The sequence below is a fragment of the Prionailurus bengalensis genome, chromosome B2 (assembly GCF_016509475.1).
Source record: "Prionailurus bengalensis isolate Pbe53 chromosome B2, Fcat_Pben_1.1_paternal_pri, whole genome shotgun sequence".
Lineage (NCBI taxonomy): Eukaryota > Metazoa > Chordata > Mammalia > Carnivora > Felidae > Prionailurus > Prionailurus bengalensis.
Genome location: NC_057349.1, coordinates 43,667,508 through 43,687,784, shown reverse-complemented (window position 1 = coordinate 43,687,784; position 20,277 = coordinate 43,667,508). Strand labels below are relative to the sequence as shown.

At 44.1% G+C, this 20,277-nt stretch overlaps 1 protein-coding gene across 4 annotated transcripts in view; it reads left to right on the top strand.

Moving 5' to 3' along the window:
• Positions 1-20,277, top strand: part of RCAN2 (regulator of calcineurin 2) — a 274,441-nt gene that overhangs the window by 160,093 nt on the left and 94,071 nt on the right. The window contains exon 1 of one of the 4 annotated variants that reach the window (XM_043591585.1): positions 14,655-14,943. The exons of the other annotated variants lie outside the window; for them this stretch is intronic. Within the exon in view, the coding sequence (XP_043447520.1) occupies positions 14,857-14,943 (87 nt within the window). The 5' untranslated portion in view covers positions 14,655-14,856. Of the gene's footprint in view, positions 1-14,654; positions 14,944-20,277 lie in introns of those variants that run through there. 4 annotated transcript variants of the gene reach the window in all.

Sequence of the window (20,277 nt, the reverse complement as noted above, 5' to 3'; positions counted from 1 at the left end):
AGGATTAAATAGTCTTACTTCTGGCTCTATCCCCATTTTGGTTTTGATTCTGTAGAAAACTGGATTTTGCATTCACACATACTTTAACACACACACGTACACATGGATGCTAGATTAGCTAGGGTGATGATATCTGCTGCACCAGATATTCTCTAGAATCTCAGAGGATTACCAAAAGAAAGGTTTATTTCCCCCCTCATAGAAAACCCCTTTGGCAGTGCGATAGAGGAGGAGGTTGAAGGATATAGGAATGTGATGCATGCAGTCATTCAAAGACCTAGGCTGATCTAGACTCTACCATCTTCATAACTTGGCTCCAAAGATCATTTTGAAGAAGAGAAATGAGGTTCCTGCAAGACATTCTTATGGGCCAAGTCTGAAAGTGGCATATTTAATTCTTTTCTTTTCCATTGGACAGAACGGTCACAGGATCACCCTTAGACTGGGAGCTGTAGCCCTGTTTGGGAAACTCCATTCAGTACAATGGAAAGAGCACAAACCTTTGGTGGACTTTCAGCCACTTCTCTTTATACACACAAATGCATCTGAGGCCTCCTGGCTACGCTTCTTAGTTCTTCCGGTGTAAACCCGCAGGACTCTCCAAGCTTGGGGAGTTCAAGAATAGGGTGGTGGCACAGGGGCTTCATGCTGAGCACCAAAGTCTAAAGCAAATGGAGCTCTTCCTATGGTAGAACAACTCAGAACTAATCCACCCATGAAAGGAAGTGAGGACGCATTCGTCTGTTTTGTCTTTCACTCATGCATTCTTTTGCCCATTTATCAGACATTATCTTGATTACTTGCTGTATGCTTTATGTTTAGCAACATGCTGAGTGTACAATAAAACATTTAAACCGTACAGCGGGGTAAGAGCTATAATGGATTTGCGCATTATGTATTTGGAGGTAATATGCATTATTTTAGTGGTGAAGGCTGACCTTCTACCAAGGTAGCATGAGAAATTTCCAACACAAGGTCTTAGTGGCCTGTTTCCCTGTTAGATTTTTAACATTTCCTTACTACATTCTTTTGCATATATGCAGCCCTGGTTCCAACTTTGCATTCCACTCTCATGGAGAGTAATATGGGTATAGTTCCTTAGTGTAAAGGTCTGTCTGGCCTCACATTGTTGGCAAGATAAATGCAATAGCAGTGAAATTAGAGGCAGGGAGAGTCAAGAGGCTACTGTTATAGCCTTCATTGGTTCTCTCTGTGGAACAAAATTGAAAGCCCTGTCTATAACTCACAGAACTCTTCATGGTCAGACCCTTGCCTAACAGTCTGGGTGGATTTTCCGTAGTTCTCTACCGCTAATCTCTGACTCCACCTGGGAATTTCTGCAATAGGAGTCTACTCATCATTTCTCATACTTCACTACATCATTCCATTAAGATGACTTAACAGTCATCTTAATAGTCATCTCCCTACTTGCTTGCCCATCTAGAAGAATACCAAATTACTTAATTTTCACAGTTGAGCAAAATATTCCTTTATTAGGGAAACCTTCTCTAAATGCCCTCCTCTCTACTATGCTTTGTACCAACGTCATTTGTAGAAAATATAATTTATGGTACATAATATTCCATTCTGTCTTAGCCTGTCCTATAATATTGTAATTCTTTACTGCCTTTACCATGATCTCCCTTAGAAGGAGATAGTGACTTACCATCTTTCGATGGCCAGTGTTTTGTTTGCCGTGTGCTGCGTGCATAGTATGTTCAGTAAATAACCATTGGATGGAATGGGTGGATGAACGAATGAATTCCAATGACAGGAAACAACCTACGCAAAATAGAATACTTTTAATAATATGGCAGACATCAAGAAGTTCCTTTTGTTTGGAAAATAGGATCTGTGCAGAAGAGCATTTAGAAAAACAACAGTTGGAGGAGTAGGTTGGTGTCACCATATTAAAAAAAAATTTTTTTTAATTCTACCAGCAGTAGGAAAGCAATGAAGATATGTGAGCCAGGGGAGTGATGTTATCAGAACTAGTTCCACAAAGATGAATCTGGTGGTAGTAAATAAACAAGATGAGTGGGCAGGGAGGAATAGCGGACAGGAGGCTGATAGTGGACCCTTGTTATTTTTGAGCTGTCCAGCATCCCACTCTTGTTCTATGTTGAGGAAGCCTCCCCTCTATGACCCTTGGTGGGGCTACCACCTGTTGTTGAGAGGCCATGGGAACCAAAACTTCCCTAGCTAGATATCCTGGCAGTTGGGCTTGGGGTAAATGACTCAGGCTTGACCAACTGAACACCACACTCAGAACTTTGACTCCAGAAAGTATTACACAAAGTCTTAGGAACAGTTATATATCACTCATGGCAGCAGAAAAGGAGTGGCGCATCTGATGGTTGTGGGTTCCAGTGGTAGTGTCCTATTTCCTTTGTTCCTACAGCATCACCTTAGAGGTTATCTTAGACCCTCTTCATTCCAACCCAGTTTGTACAGCTGTTTCTCAAAATTGCTAATTCTGCAAAGGCTACCTGATAACCTCCTTACATGCTGCTTTTCTGCCAGTTAGCCAAGAGCCCTTTCTATCATTTGCCACCAAGAGCCGATATTCTGACAGGTATGGAATCAAAACAGTGGGAAACATTGATGGATATCCATCCAGCGTCCACCCCCCTCCTAACTTAGATACTTGCTTGCACATCCATCTGTTCGCACCCAAAACCACCTTCAGGGAAAACCACCCTGCACTTCTTACTGGAGGAGCAGGTTCAAATTGGCTTAAGCCAATCAATAGCCCAGCCCACAGTCCTTACCCCAGCCACAGTCATGTTCAGAGGTGAACATGTGACCTATGTGGGCCAATTGTAGAATGAAATAGTGGCAGTGGTTGCTACTGGCAGCCATCCTGGGAATCACCTTTCGAATGACATTAACCTTCAGAAGACAGAGTCAGATAGGGCCTTTGACAACCTCTTTGAGCCTCTGGATCAACCAGCACCCCTGGTGTCTGCCATTGAAAGGGATCAGAGGTGGGTGGGGTTATGATGGAAGGTGACTGGGTGGAAGATGTTGTCACAATTGAGACAGGGAACACAGGAAGAGTAGCAGACTTGATTAAGCAGATTAGAAGTTCATGTCTAAAAATGGTACATTTTCTTTTCCAGAAGTATTTTTGTGCTTCATAAGTTGTTGATTTCAAATGAAGAGTAAGACTTATCAAATACCTTCATCTTTGACACGTCAAACTAAAGCCTTAACCTTTTTAAAAGAGAATAGGAATAGGTGTGTAGAATGACCCTGTTCATAGATTTGCATGTTATTTCTCCCATGTCACGTCTTAACATGAGAAGGAGAACGGGGTGGGGGGAAAGGGGTGAAAGGGCATGTTTCTAGCTTTTGACTCATAACAGTTTTTCAGTAATGTCCATCCCTGATTAATACCTAAAGACTAGTACCTATTACCACCGTGAGTCACAATCTCAGGTTTTACCCTTATCCTTAGTGACACTGGTTAAGGATTGAAATGAAAAACCTGGAACATGTATCTAACTGTCGTGGATGGATAAAACTGCTCACATTTTACTCTTGTCACCTACATAACTAAGTTATTTCTGATAAAGTTACCACTCTCTACCCAGGCTTGGAACTCTAGAATCTCCTCCTCTTCCTGCCTCCCCTTCTCCTTTTTCTGTTACTTCCAACCAGCATCCCTCCTCATGTCACTTCCCATTCTCAGACCATTACCTGGGCAGCCAATTAACTGTGAAATCCTGCACGTACTTTCTCCATGGTGTTTCTCGTATCCACCCCTTGGCTTACATTTACTGTTGCATCTCCATAACCCAACCCCTCAGCGCCTTCTGGAAAGAGTCTGGAATTATGAAAATTTGTAGTCCTTGTTCACTCCAATTCAACCTCGTGCACAGATCTTTAATGATCTTTTGAAAGATACCTTATGGAATAAAATACTCACTCTTCGCCCTGTCACTCAAAGCCCTCATCTACTTGGCCACAACCTCCCTTCAGATCTTATAACTCACCATGGCCCTCTTCACACTTTCTGTTACAACTAAATGGCCCGTACACTGGTTTTTGAACAACTACCCTTGCTCATAAGACCTGGATCCATCGTAGTTGTATGCAGTATCCATGTCAGTCTTGATTTTGCTGGTAGATGGAATCTTTCATCTCTATAAGAAACCCACTGTTATCCCTGACACCATCTTCTTGAAGATAAGACTTTGATACCTTCCAATCCAGCCTTTGCATCACTACTAGAATTCTCTCAAAAGCAAAGATGTGTTCATGTTATCTGCTCCAGCATGTTAAAGTTGATGTAGTAGAGACGTTCAGAGCTCACGCTTTGGAGACAAGTGGTTTGCATCCACCACCTTCTAGCTATTTGATCTGAGGCAGATTAATTCCTCATTCTCTAAATGGGACCCATTGTGAAGTTTAAATAATACAATGCTAATAAATTTTTGCAGTGACTTCAAAGGTTAGCCCTAATTAAAATATGTATGACAGGAGCACCTGGGTGGCTCAGTCGGTTGAGCGTCCGACTTCGGCTCAGGTCATGGTCTCGCAGTTCATGAGTTCGAACCCCGCATCAAGCTCTGTGCTAACAAACAGCTCAGAGCCTAGAGCTTGCTTCAGATTCTGTGTCTCCCTCCCTCTCTCTCTCCCTCCCCTGCTCATGCTCTTTCTCTCTCTGTCTCTCAAAAATAAATAAATGTTTAAAAAAATTTTTTTAAATGATGTACGACAGGATGAAAAATTCCAGGATTCAACTAAGACAATAAAATAGTAAATATGACATTCCAGGTAGAGGTAAATATCAGACCAATATGAAGGTATTCAAAGTAGGTGGCCAAAAAACTAGTTGGATAGCTGAAAACCTAAAAGAGGGATGAGCAGGGCAAAGCCATCAGAGGTGGAAAGATGGTTCTGAGAGGAGGGTTTCTTTGCAGAGATCCATCATGGAACCCCTGCTATGTATTACCTTAGGTGGGGTTTAAGATGATGCCAACTCCCTCACCTCTAATATAACTGGGGGGTAGTTTTAATGAGACGATTGGAAAACCTGACAAATGACTTCTGCTTTATTGTCCCCTTGTCCCCTGTTATTTAACCTAGGGCTGTGTGTGTGTGTGTGTGTGTGTGTGTGCATGTGCATGCATGCATGCATGTGTGTATGTGAGTTAGCTAGGACTTTTTTGGTTGTTAGTAATGGAAATAGTATCTGAATTTGCTTGAGGAAAGAGGGAGGCATTGGTTGAAATAATACTGGAATATCATAGATATTCTCCTGGCCCAGTTTTGGTTCGGAAAATCTTCATGAGAACTCTGACTGACTTCGTCTGATCAGGGCCCCCTCAGATGAATCCAAGATGGAAGGAGGAGGAGCAGTTCTCAGAGAATTGAATGGCCAAACACAGGGGTGCTTAAGCTAACATTCTATTTAGTTTCATCCCTGTCATTTTTCAAGTATGTCGGCTTCTTAGGCCGTAGCACTGCCTAGTATAAAATGTACCATCTGATTCCTATGTGAAGGTTGCAAAGGGGAAATATGTCTTCTTATTAAAGGATGGATCAAGGCAGGTATAAGACCCTGGGAACTGGGGAGGAGGGCAAGGCAGAGAAGAAATGGTGATGGCTCCCTCAGCGTGCCACTTGGGGATTAGCTGTTAGAGATTTGTAGGACCTCAGTAGGTGCCAACTGGGGAGTAGTGGAATGGCTGTCCTTGAGTCTGACCGAGGGTATTGCCACATAACATGGGGCTGCTGCATAATGGGGACTTTTTAAAAATGTTTACCCATTTTTAACAGACAGAGAGGGAGAGTGGGGGGGGGAGCAGAGAGAGAGAGGGAGACAGAGAGTCTGAAATAGGCTCCAGGCTCTGAGCTGTCAGCACACAGCCCGACGTAGGGCTTGAACCCATGAGCCATGAGATCATGACCTGAGCCAAAGTCGGATGCTTAACGGACAGAGCCACCCAGGTGCAATTTTTTTTTAAATTTTTTTTTCAATGTTTATTTATTTTTGGGACAGAGAGAGACAAAGCATGAACGGGGGAGGGGCAGAGAGAGAGGGAGACACAGAATCGGAAACAGGCTCCAGGCTCTGAGCCATCAGCCCAGAGCCTGACGCGGGGCTCAAACTCACAGACCGCGAGATCGTGACCTGGCTGAAGTCGGACGCTTAACCGACTGCGCCACCCAGGTGCCCCCAGGTGCAATTTTTTTTTTAATGTTTATTTGTTTTTTGAGAGTTGGAGAGAGAAAGAGCATGAGCAGGGGAGGGGCAGAGAGAGAGGGGGAAAGACAGAATCTGAAGCAGGCTCCAAGCTCTGAGCTGTCAGCACAGAGCCCAACGTGGGGTTGGAACCCATGAACTGTGAGATCATGACCTGAGCTGAAGTCAGACGCTTAACCGACTGAGCTACCCAGGCGCCCCCAGAATGGGGACCTTTGATTTCGTGTCCCTCCTTCTCCCCTTCCGTGTTCCTCTCACTTCTTATGGACCTCCCCTGCCTCCACCTCACCATCCCCACCGCCCAATGACCTGAGGCATCTTCACTGGCCTCACCCTCCCTTCTCAGGCTCATTGCTCCCTCACAGGGACCCATTTCATATACTTATGTTTTGTCCATGTTCCCGGCAGCACCTGGCCTCAGCTGGCTCTCAGAGCACAAGGATTTCACTTATTCAGTTATTCATTCACCCAACACATGTTCATTGAGCTCTCATAGTGCAACAGGCCCTGTTGTAGGCACTTAGGGAAACCGCAGTGAACAAGGCAGGGGAGCCCTGCCCTCACGGGGCTTACCTTCTCATGGGAGAGGTAAAACGAAACCACACAAATAAGTGAATACCATCCGTGAGTGGTAAGTGCTTTGAAGCAAAATATAACAGAGGAAGGAGGTAGTGAGAGTGTGCTACTTAGTGCGAGACTGATGAGGGCAGGCCTCTCTGACGTGAGCAGAGACCTGCCTACATGGAGGAGTGAGCCCTGCTAAGATGGGGAGAAATGGCATTCAAGGCAAGGGATGCCACCTGAAGGAGACCTGGGGTGGGAACATGTTTGACTTGTGACAACCGGGCCTACATGTGGTGTCCTGGGAAGAAAAAAGAGCTTCAAATGGTTCTTAACCGCTGGGACAAATGCTCCACCTTGTTCGTAAGAGTGTTGTGAACAAAACTCATGGAGGCCTGTTGGTGTGTGTTTAGGACATTTTGCTTGCTCAGGTGAGAAACAGAACCGAAATTACCTGGAGAAAAGGTAGGGACTACTGACAAGAACAAGGCTATACTAATGCACGTATAGAAAGATCCTTAAATGTGCCCATAATGGCAGTGCACATCGAAGCTCCACTAGACTGACTGCATCTGGCTCACCAGATGGGCAGATGTCCAGTACATTCCACAACACGTTCTGTGGGGAAACGCTTTCTCATAAATTGCTGGTAAGGAAGCAAAATGGCACAACCCCCGTGGAGGAGAATTTGACTGGATCTAGCAAAATCACATATATACGAGCAAAGTCTATCCGTGGCTGCACCGTTTAATACCAAAAGATTGGAAAGAATCCTAATGCCTATCAGTAGGGACCTAGTTGTACAAACTTCACATATCCACATAGTGGAATACTATTAAAAGAAATAGGAACATTTCTATGTATTATTATGGAATGATCTCTAGGGTCACATTTTTTAGTGATAAAAGCAAGACAGTAAAGTGTGCAAAGTATGCTCCCATTTGTCTAAGAGAGAGAAAATAATATACATATAAATTTGCTAGGTTTTTTTTTGATGGAAGAATGGATAAACAGTAAAGATGAAATGGCAGTAACACGTATGGGAGGGAGGGAGGAAATGGGATGGAGGAGACAGGGATAGAAGCCAGATTTCTTTGTAGAGTTGTAGTTTTGATTTTTGAACCATGCAAAATTTTTGTAATTATAAACCACAATTAAGTTTAATGGGACCAATAATCCTTATGAATTCAGTGTTACTTTTTAAAAAAGAAAGTAAATTCGGAAACATTTTGGAAGCAAATGAACCTTAAAAAGTAAATGCTTCTAAAAGTATAAATTTTTGAAACCAATGAAACCTAACTTGGTATCCAGATGATGGGGTCGAGTGACTATTTCAAATGACTGCAAGGCACAGTATGTTGTATCTCCTTTGTGGGATATACCCAAAGGACAAAAGAATTGGGGGAAAATCTTAAATTTGTCCTTGTGGTATTAATAATGTGATTCCAAGACTGCAGTACCTATATTATTGGATAAAGCAAATGAATAATTATGGTTTTAGTAACTACCAAGATATTTGATGTAGAAGAAATAGGATACGGATATAAGACTGATGAGTTTCAGCAAAAACACTGTACTTTTGGATTTGAATTGGAATCATCAATCTGAACTCATATGCTCTCTTCTAAATATATTGATATAATTCCTAGGTCTGTCCACTGAAATGCTTATAAACAATAACCAACCCAGTGCAAAGTGACCTGTCTATAAGTATAGAGATTATGATCTGGAAATATGTTAAAATAATTGCTAAATGGAACTGGGGCTCCTTGGAGAAATGGTTGATTCTTTATCTGGAAGAGAAAAAGGACAAGATAAGCCTGGAATATCTTGTCACGCTGTAAGGAGAGGTAGCCCTCAAAGGCACTAGGATTGCGTCAAAAGGACACAGGAGCCAACCTGATTAGACTCTCACCAGCCAAAGATGGGCAATTGAAGCATCAATGAAATAAAACTACAATGGATTTAAACTCATTAAATGTTTAATTCCTAAGTTCTTAATGATACTTAAAAAAAAAACCCTCAATGATCTTCTTTGAGGGATAAGGAAGCAAATTATTTAAACACACACACACACACACACACATATGCACACACACACACTAGCTAATAAAGGAAAAGAGTAACGTGTGTATTTTTCCTGTCTTACAAAAATGTAGCTCAGAGTAACTACATGGTAGATGAGAAGCAGTTCCTCTCCGTGGAAGTAGTCCATGAATGCATGAAGGAATACCATTACTTCACAAATCCTAACAAAAGAATGAGTCGAGGCATTTGCATGAAAGGTCGCTTATACCGCAAAAGAGAGACAGCCTTGCATTACATACCCCCTGATGGAAGAACACATCACCATCTAGGAAGGAGTCTTGCCAAACCCAAATCTATCAAGCTTCTGGACCTAATTAATGGGATCTGCAGGTAACAGAGAAACCAGTTAAATGACACCGTGTGGAGCTCATCGTGAAACTCCAGACTGGGGAAACTCTAAAGGACAAATAACATGGTTTCATCGTCAACAACAAGCTGCAAGGAAGGAAAAAAGAAGGGATAGAGGAGAATTCTATAGATTAAAACAGACATGAGAGACACCACAGTTTGGATCCCAATTTAGATAAACAAGCAACAAAAGAAGGAAAGAAGGAAGGAAGGGGGACAGGAGAGGATGAGAGGGAAGAGAAGATTGGTAGTTTGGAGCAGTGTGCACACTGGCAGGATATTTGATGATGATACTGTTTCCTCTTGGGTTGTGTGATGATAGGTATTGTAATTTCCAAAAATGAGCCCTTACCTTTTGGAGGTATATATAGAAATATTTACAGATGAGATGATACGATGTCAGGCATCTGCTTCAAAATAACCAGGAGTGAGTGTGAGTGGGGACATGCAGAAGTGATCTTTAGATTTGGTCTTGCATTGGAATCCCCTGGAGGGCTTATTAGACTACAGATACCAGCCACACGTGCAGAGATTCTGCTTCAGTCTTAGGTGGGATTCAAGAATGTAAGTTTCCAACAAGTTTCTGGATGATGCTGATGCTGCTAGTTTGAACCACACTCTGAGACCCGCTGGCAGAGAGGACGCAAGATTGATCCCCAAAGCTATTCTTGCACCTGGCTGGTGGGTATGTGAAGGCTTATTATTATATTCTATGTCTGAATATGTTTGAAATTTTCTATAATGAACATTAAAAACAAATGATCCTGGAAGACACATGGAAGGAGCAAAGCCTTCGACACCCACAGCTGTAATGGGAAGATCTATGCCCATTAGCAAGACAGATTCGGCTGCTGCCTCTGGGACTAAAAGGTGCACATCTCTTCCTGCCCACTTGGAGACAACTGCAAGAATTGCCTGGCCAGAGGGGCAGGGAAGTGATCTTTGCCTAAGGGATCTGCATCATTTGCATCCATTTTCGTGATGTGGTCAGTCATCGGAAGAGCAGTGGCTTGGGATGAATCCTATGATTTTATGGCCACTTCAGCTGGAAAGGGTGCTCCTGAGGAGAGCTGTGCCAGGGTTCAGCTATCAAGAATGGGGTGATCACTGAACTCCTCTGCCCATATACCTTATACCTTCCTGAAAGGACCTTCCTAAAACTCCCAGATCACGAGGCACCTCTTTTGGGTTGAGTCCCTCTACTTGCCTTTTAAAATTTATTCATTCAGCAGCGCTCCTGGGTGGCTCAATCGGTTAAGCGTCCGACTCCCACTCGGATCATGATCTCGCAGTTTGTGAGTTTGAGCCTAGCGTTGGGCTCTGTGCTGACAGCTCAGAGCCTAGAGCCTGCTCTCCCCCTCTTTCTGCCCCTCCCCTGCTCATGTTCTGCGTCTGTCTCTCAATAATAAATAAATGTTAAAAAATAAAATAAAATCCATTCATTCATTTACTTATCCATTCACGCATCAGATATTTCATAGAGTGCCTCCTAAGTGTCAGGCTTCTAGCCACTGAGAATAAGCAGGGAACAGAATAGGCAAAAAAAAAATCTCTGCTTGTGTGGAGATTAAATTCTAGCTGGGGAAACAAGAATTAAGTAAGAACTAAGTGAACAGTGATTTCAGAGAGTGAAAGGTGCTATGAATAAAACTAAAACAAAGACGCTGGGATAGTGATTGATTCCGTGTGTGCACGCATGTGCGTGTGCACGCGTGCGTACACGTTGTGTTTCAGGCGATCAGGAAGGGTTTCTCCGAGGAGATGATGCCTGAGCTGAGACATGGATGATAGGAAGGACCCAGCCGTGAAAAGGTCTGCATGTGTTCAGACAAGGGCAATACGTACAAAGTCCCTGAGATGCGAAAGAGCTCAGTACTTCTTTGGAATGCCAAGAAGATGGGTGCGTCTGGGACCTGGACAGCCCAGGGCAATATGGCATGAGATGAGACAAGAGAGGAAGTAGGAGCCAAGATATGTCAGGCCTTCGAGTCCTCAGCCAGGTGCTTATATACATACCCCAGACACTTCCAAGCCTGCTAACTCATCTCCCAGCTGTAAAAGTACATTCTCTCGAGAGAAACAGGACACTATTTACCAGGGAAGCCCCCTGTGGGCTCTGATCTGTAGGAAAATGAGTGGTTTTGTGTAGGCAATTGAATTGTATTGTGTATCCAATTTGTTGAACCAACCTATTTAAAAAACCCAATTATGTTATTTTAGAATCACCATCTGCTCTCTCTGGGGCTCCTGGGTGGCTCAGTCAGTTAAACGTCTGACTTCGGGTCAGGCGCACGTCATGATCTTGCTGTTTGTGGGTTCAAGCCCCGCGTCGGGCTCTGTGCTGACGGCTCAGGGCCTGGAGCCTGCTTCGGATTCTGTGTCTCCCTCTCTCTCTCTGCCCCTCCCCTGCTCGTGCTCTGTCTCTCTCTCAAAAAAAAAAGTATTTAAAAATTAAAAAAAAAAATAGAATCACCATATGCTCTTAATGTATATAATTCCACACTAAAAACACTATTTACTCAGCTTAATATTTGATCACTTATTAAAATACAGATTCCGGGGTGCCTGGGTGGCTCAGTCGGTTAGGCATCCGACTTCAGCTCAGGCCACAATCTCACGGTCCGTGAGTTCGAGCCCCGTGTTGGGCTCTGGGCTGATGGCTCAGAGCCTGGAGCCTGCTTCTGATTCCGTGTCTCCCTCTCTCTCTGCCCCTCCCCCGTTCATGCTCTGTCTCTCTCTGTCTCAAAAATAAAATAAACATTAAAAAAAATTTTAAAATACAGATTCCTTTCTGACGGGTAAGACTATGTATTATCAGTCATTTCATGCTCATATAAATGAATTGATGGCTGTGTCCTTGAAAAGAGGAGAATGTAAAGTTAGTGGTTTCTTGAGCAAAGGAAGGAATCTCCAGGGCAGGAGCCAATCAGAATGGAGAAACTGAGGATGTATCAGGAAAAAAAAAACCTATTTTACGATTTTGAGTGGGGCTGTGCTTCCTGGATAGACTCATGTCCTCTGGCCAAGACTGATCATCACAGGATTCTTTTTCTTGAAATAACACATGTGTGTCCTTTCCTAAATAGAAAGTGTGAAAGGATGCACAGATCCCAGTGATTAAAATGTTCCTTCCGCCCTGCTGTTCCTTGATGGGCTCTGGACCTACATCCTGGACCTAACCTCTGCCAACAAATGTATTCACGACTGTTAAACGGTGTGCGGGAAGCTGCTCAAACGGCCGTTGTGCGCAGACATATGCATTGCCTCCCAACTTTGCATTCAAGTGACGTCACACTGGTTGCTTGATTTCAGCCATGATAAGAATATTTACACCACAGAAATCAGCAAACACTACACATTGGGCTTTTCCTTACAGAACGCTGATGGTTAAGCACTCACCAGCATGTCACTGGTATGCAACTTTTAAAAAGTCAATTTTAGCGTGTGCCATGGCATATGAAAGCAATAGCTATTTCTTTGTTTTGCCTCTTGAACAGACGTCAATGGTATTCAAAATTATGTTCATCTTTGTATATACTTTGTGTATATACTTTCTCAAAAACTTTTCCTGCATTCCATGGTCGACTGGGTCAGCATCCAGGGTCCCTCAAGGCTATGAGCCGTCTGGCTGTTGCTCCCTTGTCCCCCCCCCCCCCCCTCCCCGGGCTCCAAACTTAAGCTTCACTGTGCCTTGCCCCTCAAATAACCTATTCTTTATTTTGGTCTGAACACCTCTAGTCTGCTGCCCCTGTCTGAGGGGCTGCCCTCCCCCCTTCCCTGTCTGCCATAGCCTTACCCGTGTTTCAAGATCAGAGCAGAGGCCATGTTCTCTTTCCTGATGCTCACCCGCCACAGCCACTCTCATTATCCATTCTCTTTCGCTAGTGCTCCCACTAAACGCTGTCTGTAGCTCCTGAGCCACCATCGCCACTGCCACTGCCTCATTGTGTAGATGTTTGTCTCCATGTCTTATCTCCTCCACTGGATTTTAAGCCCCATGAGGATGGGGAATTTTGCTGCTTCATCATTTTATCCCTGAGAGCATCTGGTACAGAGCTTTGCATACAGTCCTCACTCAGTAAGTGTGAGCTAAATTATCTGCATATAGGACTTCATATTCCCCACAGTGCCCTGGACAACATAGGAAGTGCCACACACACACACACACACACACACACACACACACAATTTCATCAGTCTAAATGTTTGTGTTTGTGGACTGCTTTCATTTGGCATGGGAAATGTCTCATTGAAGGGGGACACTAGGCTCAAATGTAGTCCAATGAGCAGCCACAAAACTTGTACGTTTAGTCTGAAAAGTCACCTTTCCCATCTGCATGCAAAATCGGAACGCTCTTGTCCAATCACGTGTTAGAAAGGCGCCAATCTGTTGCAAATCATGACGCTCCAGCGGCCATCAATGATGCAACTGTACTCCTACCGGGAATAGATCCTGCTAGAATGTTACTGAGTTTTGCTGAGACTTTTCCCACTAATGTTAAACTAAAAACTAATCTGACGTTTTCTCTTTGCTCACTCCTACTGCCAAAGAAGGCAATTCCCGTTCAGTAGTTTCATTCATTAAGCAATTATCACTTACTCTTGCCACTCTGCTAAAGCCTCAAGGTATAAAGGTGAATTATCCACAGCCCTGCCCCTCAACGATTCACAATCAGGAAGAGAGACAAAAAAGCAACCAGACATGTTCAAAGTCTCAGGCGAAATAGATCCCCAAGGCTCTGACAATGACCCACATCAGTGCCTTTGCCCATTAGACCCTGCCATCTGTCCCCACATGAGACGTTTGCTGTAACTCCTTTTCCATGATTGCTTTTGGTTTGAGTGACCTTGGAGACAGCCTGAAATCCCGTGCTTGGAAGGGTGCTTTTAGAGTAACTGGTCTGCACTTATGTGCTTCAAATAGAATTTCACAGACCTCTAATTATCTTCTCTTACCAGGCGGCCTAAATGACTGACGACCAGCTCTTTAGTTACTCCAAGAATGGATTTCTATTCAGCCCGTGCCCGGGATGCATTAGGATGCCCAGAACACGTGTGCCTGCTCCGAGCGGCACGGGGCAATTAACAGAAGCCAAGCCATTTGCAGAATGCCTCAACTTCCTGCTCATCTCTGAGGCAGAAACTTGTCACACCTTAACCTCAGGAGGCTCATCTGCAGAGTTATTTCCCCACCCTCCCCAAACAGAGCCTCTGGTGTCAGATTCTCCCCCTTGCTTTTTGCAAACATAAGCACTCGGCTGAAACAACAGCTATGACTCAGTTCCTAGCTAACGCTGCCTGAATTGATTTAGTCTGAGTTCAGATTTAGCACATAATCATGTTCAATTTGCTCCACTGCACTGCCTCGAGATAAAAGGCTCGGGGGAAAAAAATAGCTTCAGCTTGTGTCAGTCTTTGTGGTGATGTCATTGCCATGAGCGAGCCGGGCCGTTCATTACTCTGCTGTGCAGCCTCAGACGCGGGCTGCGTGCGTGCAGAGGGAGCGGGCTCCAGGTGCCGAGCACCGGCGATCCCCAGGGCGAGGCGACACCCGGGCTGGCCACGGCAGCATCCACCTGGCGGCTCTTCCCATCACGCACAGCTCTGAGGTCGCCTGGCTCTTGATTGAAAACTCAGGAGGGGGAATGCCAGCCCCTAGCATGGACTGTGATGTTTCCACTCTGGTTGCCTGTGTGGTGGATGTCGAGGTCTTTACCAATCAGGAGGTTAAGGTATGCACCTGCAATCTTGTGTTTCGTTGTTGCTGTTACCGAAGCTGCTCAGCAGAGCCTTTTTAGCTTAAGGAAACGGGACTTTGGTTCATAGTTTTCAGCTCCCAGACAGTGCTAGAAATGCCAGCGGTGAGTGCATGCCTGTGTTAATGAGAATAAGTTAGAAGAGGGACCGGCACGGCACATTAATTTTGAATGTGCAAAGCTCGACCGTGGTCTGTTCTGCCTTTTCTATTAGGTGATCCCCAGTCAGCCCTTTCACAGTAGACATGTTTTCGTAGTCTCGTATCCGTGTCAATAGGGAGAATTTGCCGGTCCTTAATGTTGAGAGGGGTATTAGATCGACGAGTGAATGAAAAGAAGCACACGTAATAAACACTGCACCCGGGACACCCTGATAGTGGGACAAGCAACCCCCTTCGTGGCATGTCACTTGACGGTGCCGCGGTGCGGTCTTCATACTGAACAAAAGCTGTTCCACAGATGGCAGTTTCAATCTCTAGCTCCCTGGAAATCAAAGTTGGAGGGCAGCCGCCTCCATTTGCTTTGTCAGGCAAAGGAAGCAAGTCATTTTCCCTCAGCAGTTGTCCATAGAGAAAGTTCAGGCATAAACAGCTTTTGCATCTTAAGACGGAACGTTCCAGGCCGTTGGTCCTCACAGATTGTCTGCGGCTATTGTTTAATTGTCACGGGTAATTGTCCCCTGATGATATTCAGCCTTTTTTGGTTTTTTTCCATTTGGTTTTATATTATGAAAAAGATTCCGTGCTTGTACAATGGGAATTTTGATTTCTCCTCTCGTACTGAAAAGAAGAATGAGCAGCAGCTTCTTGTGTAAACAGTTCACACACACAGAGAGGACAGTTACTCATTGTGTAACGGGAGGAAGAAAAGGGGAATTACATTGCATAATCATTTTCCACCCTCACCTTAGCCTTTACTTAAAGGAGGTCCCTGAATTCTTTATTGTTGACTGCGTAGGTGACACCCCGTTGCTTCCCAGGTGGGGATTTTTGCGTTCCCTAGAATTATCACACTTGGCTCTGTCATTCAAGACTGCGGTGTCGAGCACTCTTGAAACAGACTCAAGAATCCGGTTTGGTGTCCCTGCCTATTTCAAATGTGTGGCTCCGCGTTCACCAATTCTGCCAGTGCTGTGGAAGTGTCTACCACCTGTCATATTGAGGTTCAGAAAATCAGAATGCGGTGGTTTGGCACCCCCTATGGTGGTGTCCAGAATGGAAACACTCGTGCAAAGAGTCCCGGTCCTGCCGCTCATACCTGCCATAGCCTTTCCGGAGAGAGAGCAGCCATCAAAGCCCCTCCAGTTTAAAGCCAACTCAAAGCGTGGTGTGGGTAACTGAGGAGAGACACGTCTTCCAGCAACTGCTGGAACAGAATTACGTGTCTGTAAAGCAAAACTTTATATATAGTTCCCTCGGTCCTTACCCGTTCTCTGTTGATTACATGCTTGCTCTGCAAATGTCGTTAAGATCATCTGAACTTTTTTGGGTCCAAGAAATGATAATGAGGAAATGTGTACTAGGGATCTGCGATATGCCAGGCCACGGAAGGAGCTTAAAATACGCTTATATGATGGAGGTGTCTGCAATAAAGACATACAATATTTCTTAAAGACAGGGGGTGTTTTGTGGAATGAAGGGGACGCAAAATTTGTACAGCTGGTTGTACCTGAATGGTCGGGATGGCTTCGTGGAGAAAGTGATAACTTGAACTCGAAGATGGGTGGATTTTGATACAGAAAGGAGAGGCATGGGGACGGGAAACATTCCATTTTGCAGTCAAGTGAGTCAATGCATTTGACTGCAGTAGGATGTCTGTGAGGGATTGGAGAGGAAACAGCAGAGTGTGGCAGGGCCAGATTATAAAGCAGCTGACGCTGTTCATCAGAAATTCATGGGGTTTTCTGGCAAGACTCTCACCAGAAAGACACGTTAGATGTCTTTACTGCTAAACACCGCTGAATCACAATGGATTTGTTTCTCTGGGTCAAATCTTTTCTGTGCCTTATTTTCTCACTTGTAACGTGGGTATAAGAGTAGTTTCTACCTCGTTGGCTAGGTAGGAGGATTAAAGAAAATAATACATGTGAAATAATTAACACAATGCCTGACACATCTTTAGTGTCCAATAACTGTTAGCTGTAGCCATAATTGTCGCTGTCATCTTTTGAGACATTCTCTAAAGGTGATAGGTTATTTTGGCCAGTTAATTGGAATGTCCTAACTCCAGCTGAGTTTACACTGACCATCCGGGACACAGAGCCTGTTTTCCCTTCCAAATCCCCAAACACACAGACACACAGACACACAGACACACGCACACGCACACGCACACACATACACACACACAACACACACTAGCAATTTAGAAAGCACAGCTCTTCCTTTCAGACATTTAATCATTTAATGTAAAATGGTGACATCATTATCAAGCAAAGACCTAATTTGTGCTTATGAAAAAGTGGGGAAATGAACAAACCAAGGCAGGCTAAAGAGGTTTGTTGAGAGGTGAGCACTGCTTATTGTCAGGAAGAGATGTTCCAATGTAAAATGCTGGCACCAAAGTTTCTCCCAAGGTAAATTTCATTAATCACCAATCCCTGATACAGGGTAGAGCCAGGAGTTCCTTTCTTCAGAGTCTTTAATAATTGGTGTCAGAGCAAAGGAGGCACCTAGGGAGGATTTGTCTCACCTGCCTGCATCCAGCTTGATTAATCTCGGGCCTTTTTGCGTTGTACAGACACTCACTTTCTACACATAGCACCCATGCAAAAGCATGGTTATGCAAGGCAGTCTTCACAAATGCAGTCGTTTATTTGAAAGGAGTAGAGGCATATGCAAATCTAGTATCTTTTTTATTTATTTATTTATTTATTTATTTATTTATTTATTTATTTATTTAATATGAAATTTATTGTCAAGTTGGTTTCCATACAACACCCAGTGCTCATCCCAAAAGGTGCCCTCCTCAATACCCATCACCCACCCTCCCCTCCTTCCCACCCTCCATCAACCCTCAGTTTGTTCTCGGTTTTTAAGAGTCTCTTGTGCTTTGGCTCTCTCCCTCTCTAGTATCTTATCGCAACTTAGAAAGCTTTATCCTCAATGGATAAAGATCCTCAGTGGATCTCAGCTGGTTGCATTGAGGGTCCTTTGGGCTCCCGTTTCCTAAATTGTGTCAAAGCTGCTAGAGCAATAGTACCGAAAAGAGGAAGAAATCAAGCACATGGAGTTCTGCCATATTTGTCTGTCTCCAGAAATCCCGTCGGTGGTGATATGAACTTAGCGGTCTGTTTTATGGCAGAAGAATGTTCGGAAAGATGAAGAAATTTGAAGCCCTCCCAATAAAAGGAAAATGATCTGATGAACCGTAGATTGTGCATGTGTGTGTGTAGGGTTGATTTTGTCCGGTGTTCTTCTCATATTTCTAAAAGTGGTCTTCCTCCTCCACGGGGAACCACACCCTTGAGAAAATGAAAGGGATCTAAATATGGATAATGAAATTTATATTTCACGTTAGTCCAGTGGTTCTTAAACTTGACTGCACATCGGTATCCCCTGGAGAACTTTAAAAAGTATTGACAATGCCCAGGCCTCAAGCCCAGAACTTCTAACTTGGCTGATCTGAATGGATTATCATATAAAGTCAGCATCTTGTCTCTCTTAGGCACAGCTAAGTGAAGATCTGGCCAGTCAAGAATTACCTAGAGTAACCTCTGCTTACACACTTTGAGCCATATCCCCCAAATGAAGGTATGATACATGCAGTTTTAGCAGCAATGTTGCTAAGCTGTCAGAAATGTTGAGACTCACCCAATACTTTTGACCAGTTCACCACACCTGCATTGCTTCCACCTGGTTCTGAGCCAATGCTAAACACTCTTCTCCACTGCTGGCCACCATGGGTGGCCTTCTCAGAGATACAGAGGCAGCCTGCAGCAGAATGTCTCCCATCCCCTTGGGGACGTCCAAGGCTGGGACTATCCGTCCTCTGTAATAGAAGCCTTTCCTACAGAAAAGAGGTGGATGCCTCCTCTCTGGGGTAGAGGGCTCCTGATTCATATTCCATGGATCCAGTCTTTTCTCCATGGGCATTCATACAGGGGACAGGGGGGCTCACAAACTCCTTTCTTCTCATTAGGAAACAGGCAGGAAACAGGACAGATCTTATTAGAAAAACAAAAGTTTCAAAGGTAGTAGAGATTTGTTCATTCATTCAAAAACATGTGTGGTGCACTTAACTACTTGCCAGGCAATGCTTTAGACACCGGGAGATGGACAAGACAGACATCTCTGCCCTCATGGAGTGTATAGTCTAACAGGGGAGGTAGACAGTCAAGCAGTAAACAAATAAACGTATTCTGTAATTTCATGTAGTGATAAGGGCTATGAAGAAAAATGAAGCTGTGAGGGGATAAATTGTTGGAGGAGAGGGTTGCTTTGGAGGCCCTTCAGGCTCCAGTTTCCTAAATTTTTCCAAAGCTGCTAAATCAATAGTACCAAGAAAGGGGAGGAAATCGGGCAAATAGAATTCTGCCCTATTTGTCTTTCTCCGGAAATTCCATTCACGACTTTTGAATGGATGTCCAGTAGAAACATTTCTGGGAGGTGACAGTATATTAAATGTCATTGTTGCAATGTCATTCAGAGATCTAAATGAAGTGAGGGAGAGAGCCACATTTAGATCTGAGGGCAAAGCATTCCAGTAGAGGGGACGGTAGATGAAGAGAGGCCATCTTATTTGAAGTTCTGCTGTTTTACTCAGGACCCCATTTAACCTATTTCAATCAAGCATTCATTCAGAGAGCCACTGAGGCTATTACTATCTTAGGCCCTTATTCAGATTTTTAAAAGATTCTCCTTTCTAGAAGCTGTGCTTAGGCTGATTTCCTCATGCTACATTTTAAGCCTGTTAGTTCTCTGGGGTGAGGAAGTAATATAAGCAGGAAATTATTCTCAGCATAATAGTTCTTCCTATGCTTGGAATCTTAGGGTTTCTCTAGGACTTGCCCTGGCACTCCCCCCCCACCCCCACCCCCCACTTCAGAAAGGCCAGGGCCTTTTTAAGGTCAACTCCTAAGTCTTACTTTCTCTCCTCTGCTTTTGAAATCGTCCCAGTATCCTTCCAATCCATGTAACCTTGGGCAAGTCTCTTAACTTTTCTGGACACATGATAATCATGCTGAGGGAAATGCTCAATGCTTTGTGTATTTGGTTTTCTTTTTCACACAATAGAATGAGGTGGCTGACTCATGGTCTGTGTCATGCTGTTGTGTGAGTTATGTAAGAAACCAGCACATCGAGGCCACTT